This window comes from Lontra canadensis, unplaced genomic scaffold, assembly GCF_010015895.1.
Source record: "Lontra canadensis isolate GAN:19392208 unplaced genomic scaffold, GSC_riverotter_1.0 scaffold6, whole genome shotgun sequence".
In the NCBI taxonomy this organism is placed as follows: domain Eukaryota; kingdom Metazoa; phylum Chordata; class Mammalia; order Carnivora; family Mustelidae; genus Lontra; species Lontra canadensis.
The window spans coordinates 30,496,536-30,502,535 of NW_022631000.1; the positions used below are offsets into that span (position 1 = coordinate 30,496,536).

Sequence of the window (6,000 nt, forward strand, 5' to 3'; positions counted from 1 at the left end):
GCTTGGAGAAAGAAAAGTGAACTTTGCTGAGGTACTCAATGCATAATCACATTTACATGGTTATAAATATATAGAGAGTGTGTAGAAAACATCTGAGAAGATTCATACCAGACAGAGAACATAGTTATTAAAACTAGGGCAAAATTGCCAAACTTGGAGGACCTGACTAGCAGGTTCTCTTCCAATATTGTGACTTTGAAATGAGCTTCAAAGGATGACTGAGAAATAGGAAGAGGCGTTGAATGACCAACCAACAAATGATGTAATAGGGAACTTGGAATAGTTTGTATTTGTGACATATTTGTGGGGAAACAATTTATTTCATCTGACATTCCGAAAAGGGCAGTTAGGGCCAGATAAGGAGGTTAGTGTGTTCGTTTTTGCCCTATCCTGGTGTATGTGGTCCTGCTTATTTCTCTGTCTAGGTTTGGGATTTTGGCAGTGGGATGTTCATGGTGGACTTTGGCTCAATAAATCATCTACCTGAGGGCACTTGGAGGGATTTGGGAGTTTTCGTCAGGAAACATTGTTTTGGCTCATTTTCATTCTAAACTTGTGAAGCCTCAGCACCTTCAGAGACCATCAGGGAGGTGGTAGGAAACTATTTGCCTTTCTGAGGTAGCTCTTGGAATTCCGTTTATTCCCTTTTTGGGTTCAGCCAGCCATTGTTGTGAAAGATTGACTTATAGGTACATCCTCTAGTCCTGAGCTTTTCACTGAGGGCAGCAGCAGTTTTTTTTTTTTTTTTTCATTTGTCCAGGTACCATTTGTCCAGGTACCATTTCTTTTCATTGTCCAGGTACCAGATGCCACGCTCTCGCTAAGACACTTGCTCTTTGGAGATTATTTTGAGGTTCTCTCCTATGGTCCACTGGATCATAGGTGAAACTCAGGACACTCTTCACCTCTGGAAAGAAAAAAAGGCTCCTTATCAAATATTTCACATTTTTCTCCTTGCATGTCAAACTGTAAACATCAACAAGGTTTTTTTGTGGTTGTCTTGTTTTAATAATTTCATCCCTTTGTTTTCCAAATATCACCATTCTTTCAGAAAGTAAGTTACCTATCAGTTGGCTTTTTTTCTTTTTCTTTTCATCTATGTATTTCTACATTTTATTTATTATTTATTTATTTATTTTTATTATGTTCAATTAGCCAACATACAGGTACATTGTTATGAGTACTTTTACATTTAAATGCATTTCCTAAAATTTATGGTGTGATGTTGGGAACTTGCTTAATAGCCAAATAATCTTATTTTAAACTTTAAATATTTTTATTTTAATATTAATTTATAATTTTATTTTTAAATTAAAGGTAAAATATTATTTTAATAATTACATTTATTTCTTCCATTCACTGTGGTTGTTTTCAGTCCACAATTTTTATAAATTTATATGTACTGTCAATTTCCCTCAGGAATATACTATTTGGGTTATTTGCATTGGTGATTTTTGACAAAAGCATCATTATTTGCATGTATTTCTCTCTTTCCCTGTCTCTCTCTTTGTTTCCCTTTGCCCACTGTACTGAACTCTTTTTATGCCCTAAGCCAACTGATGATAAACCATCAACCTGCTAAGACGAATCTAGCATGGTTTGCACTATGAGTGATTATGAAGCAAGGTTGCTTCTCTTGTCACTGCCTCAGACTGAGGAGATCACTATGTCCGTTTCTCCCAGTCTCTCAAATTGCTCTTGGGTACAACCTAATAGTGCCTCACCTCCTGCCATATGTCTGTTTTTAAAAAAGCATATAGATATATAATTTACATAGAACATCATGTTGGTTTCAGATGTACAGTATGATAATTTGATATATGTACATATTGCAAATTGACAGCCCAATAAATCTAGATAACATCTACCACCACACATGACTACAAATTGTTTTTCTTGTGATGAGAACTTTTAAGATTCACTATCTTAGCAACATTCTAATATACAATGCAGTGTTACTGAACTATAGTCACCATGCTGTACATTACATCTCCATGACTTACTGATGTTGTAACTGGGAGTTTGTATCTCTCTCTCTCCCTATCTCCCACACACACCAGGATTTTTAAAACATTACTGTTGAAAGGAGGTTGGTCTTTTTTCCTATCACTGAAAAACATTGTAAGTATTGTGAAAATAATTAAAATATCACATAAATTTATGTAGATGTATTTATCACAAGATTGCTTAAATTATTAAAATTAAATCTCTTCCTCCTGGTGTTTTGGAAGTCTTTGCTTATAGGACATTATTGTGTTTTCTCAGGTGCAGAATGACCTTGAATTTAAACATAAAGTCAAGATACAAGCTTTACTTTACCCTTCCTTACAGATACTTGATTCTAATTTGCCATCTCACCAAGAAAATGAGCATGGTATAATCCTAACAAGGGACTTAGCCCTAAAATTTGTGAGTTTGTATTTCACCGAGGATGAAACATTTCCCCAGGCAATAAGAAGAAATGAACATATGCCTCTGGAATCCAGACATCTGTTTAAGTTTGTCAATTGGAGTACTCTCTTACCCGAGCAGTTTAGAAAGGGTTATGTTTATACTGAACCAATTCTTGGAAGATACAATTATTCATTGCCAGGACTTACGGATATCAGAGTTTCACCCTTGTTAGCCAATGATTCCTGGTTACAGAATTTGCCACGAACCTATATTCTTACTTGCCAATATGATTTTTTGAGGGATGATGGACTTATGTATGTTTCAAGACTTCGAAATGTTGGAGTTCAAGTAACTCATGACCATATTGAGAATGGAATCCATGCAGCTTTATCATTAATGACATCACCACTGTATTTACAACTAGGTTTCAGGATAAGAGATATGTATATTAGTTGGCTGGATAAGAATTTGTGAATACAGTATGTATAAAATACAGATGGCCATCAGGAAATGGATTGTAATTTGTGATATTTTATAGTTGTAGTGCAAAGAACAATGTCATCTGTGTTGTCTGAATCTAGACTTAAATCAGTTATAACAGTTACTGTATGTCCTCGAACTGGTTAATTTTTCTGATTCACAGAACCTGAATGTGTAAAATGCATTTAATCCCTTCATTTATAGTTGATTATAATTATGTTGGTCCCAATAGGGACTGATCCCTATTAAAGTTGAGAAATAAGAATGGTTACTGGTAAACTGGAGAATATAGTTTCCAGGCAGGCACAGAAATTGCAATCGTGTATGGGAAAATAAAAAGAAAAAAAAAGTTACAACGTAATCGTATTAGTTTCCTGTGGCTGTTGTAACATATTACTATAAATCTAATGGCTTAACACAACAGAAATGTTTTCTCTCAGGAGTTCTGGGGGGTCACAAAATCAAGGTGTTGGCAAGAGCCACATTCCTTCTGGAGGCTCTAAATGGAGCTCTTCGCCTCTTTCATCTCATGGCTGCCGGTATTCCTTGGTGTAGTCAGAGAATATTATTTTGGAAATTATCATCTTCAAATCTTTCTCTGCTCCATCTTCACATGGGCTTTTCCTCAGCCTCCTTTTTAGAAAGATACATGTGTTTGCATTTCAGTTCCACCAAAGTAATCAAGATAATAACCCCATCTCAAGATCCTTAATTTCCATGTATAGTAACATTCACAGGAATTAGGATTTAGATGTCTTTTGGAAGAAAAATTTTTTTCACATTTTCAGTCAAATGTTATGTTTTAAAAAGGCAACAGATCAACATTATAATTTATTATAATTCATTCTAATCTAAATATGTACTCAACAATGTAGCCCAGCTCAGGATGGAGTGAACAAGGTTTTCAAAAAACTGTCATATATGTCATTTAAAAATACCCAAGTAAGAAATCACTTCTACATGCCTCTTGTTGAGTGAAATCATGAACTAAAACTAAAGATTTTTTGCTGTGAAAAAAAAAAGTCTGTAGTATAGTAGTATGACTCTTAGATATTAAGTATAACCAGTTGAATCAAGTTAAGAAGTTAAAAATGTAGCAAGAAATTTTGTGCATGTCTGTGTATGTGGTAGGGGTAGTGAAAATTTACAAGCTAGTTGACCCAAGAGCAACTGAGATATCTAACTTGTTCAGTTAAGAGCAGACATTATATCCATCCTACATTTTTCAGCAGGCAATTGGGAATGACAATTTCAACAGCCTACAAACTCATACATATTTTTCATTCTTTTTTTTAATGTAGAAAGAAAGTAAGTATGTGCAAAAAACTGTTTTTCTTCAGCTCACTTTCAGCACCTAAAGGATGGAAAAATATCTAAAACTATCACAAATGAGAACAACATGAATGTCATTGGAGTCAGTTCTATTTCTCCTTTGAGGTTTATAAAATCTATATGGAAAGTTGATCTTATAACAAGTTATATTGTCATAGTTCTGATTTAATTTCCTTTAAATTCTTTTAAAATAAATGTTTAAGTTGTTGTAAATTTTTTTTTTATGATACTGAATCTGATTCCAGTTCTTTCTCATCATTTAGTACTGGCCACCTGTTCTAATCAGGGTGGACACAACCTCCTAGAAACCTATTATGATAGCACATTCAGCAAAAATAACTGATATGCGAGCAAACCATAAAAGGTGCAGCTTTCCAGAAAGCACATTTTGTTGATTGTTCACTGTCTGAATATTCTTCATAGTGATTCTAGATGAAAGCCTCTTTCAATACTGTTGAGCTTGAGTGTGTAGTCTCCCTAGCATGTAGTTTCATATCCTTGGACAGGAAGGCTGGCTCACAGCTAGAGAAAAAGTCAAAGTGTTTAATTCCTGAAAAGCCTTACATTCCACAGAGTAGGAAAGCACTTTTCCTTTATTTTTTTTTAATTTTAATTTTTATTATTTTGATACTTAAGAATGTGGGAGGGAAAAAAAATAATGTGGCAGAAATGTATCCTAAGGTAGCCCAGTCAATCCTTATTTATTTATTTTGTAAATTTAGTCTCAGAACATCCTGGAAGAGAGACATTTTGCAAAAGCCACTTCTAGACAGGCTTCCTTTGCAATCTCTGACACTGGGCTCTTGGCTCCCCAGTGGCTTTATCTAGCTTTGATTTCTGTTGACATGCTATAAGGTTATTTTCACTGGGCTATGCTCCCCAAATTGGTTGCCTTTTATGTGGTGGTATTGGAACACTGTGATAAAGCCATCAAGATTGGAAACATCCAGGATACCTGGGTGGCTCAGTCAGCTAAGTGTCCAACTCTTAGTTTTGGCTCAGGTCATGATCTCCTGGATACTGGGATTGAGCCCCACCCTAGTTGGGCTTCATGCTCAGTGGGAAGTCCACTTAAAGATTCTCTCCCTCTGCCCCTCCCCCTGCTCTCTTTCTCTTTCTCTCTCTCTCTCTCAAATAAATAAATAAATCTTTTTAAAAACCTCCAAGCAAAATCATCTACTCTAATTTTTTTATTGGCAATATAAAGGATGATCTGATTACATCCCATACCATGTCACTTAAAATTTCCATTCTCTTTTCTAACTATGTTATCCAGACATTGATTGGTTTCCACACTTTGTATCTGTCCCCAAAAGAAATAGTGATATGGAACTTGACATTCAGGGTAAATATTCTCTAGGTACCAAAAGAAAGGTTAATATTATAGTTTGTATCTTAGACCAAGTCTTGTTGATATATCCCTATAATCTATCTTTGTAATACCTAGGGAAACTATATAGAAAAAAATCTTGACTTCATCAATCCAAGCTCTGTGAGTCATCTGTTACTTTTATTGATAATGTGTCCTGTGCTCCTAGAAACATATAAGGCATAGAAAGGTCAGGGGAGGATGTGATTTTACAGATTTTTAACTTTATGACTCTTGAGCTCCCTCTTCTGTTAGTCCTGTGAAATACATTTTTTCCTGCCTTTTAATCTGCCTCCCCCCAACCCCAACCCCTTCAGCCAGGCTAATTTGGATTCTATTCCTATATTCCCAGCAGTTTTTAGTCACTGTGAAGTTCTGTCCTGGAAGAGGCTTTGATTGGCACCTTCAGATCTAATTCCAGATAG

At 35.2% G+C, this 6,000-nt stretch overlaps 1 protein-coding gene and 1 pseudogene across 1 annotated transcript in view; one reads left to right on the plus strand and one right to left on the minus strand.

Annotated features, from left to right (window-relative positions):
* AADACL2 (arylacetamide deacetylase like 2) overlaps positions 1-3,191 on the plus strand; it is a 28,937-nt gene extending 25,746 nt beyond the window's left edge. The window contains exon 5 of the mRNA XM_032852664.1: positions 2,266-3,191. Within this exon, the coding sequence (XP_032708555.1) occupies positions 2,266-2,868 (603 nt within the window). The 3' untranslated portion in view covers positions 2,869-3,191. The remainder of the gene's footprint in view (positions 1-2,265) is intronic.
* Positions 3,192-4,911: 1,720 nt separating this feature from the next.
* LOC116864786 lies at positions 4,912-5,707 on the minus strand (annotated as a pseudogene).
* Positions 5,708-6,000: the final 293 nt, after the last annotated feature.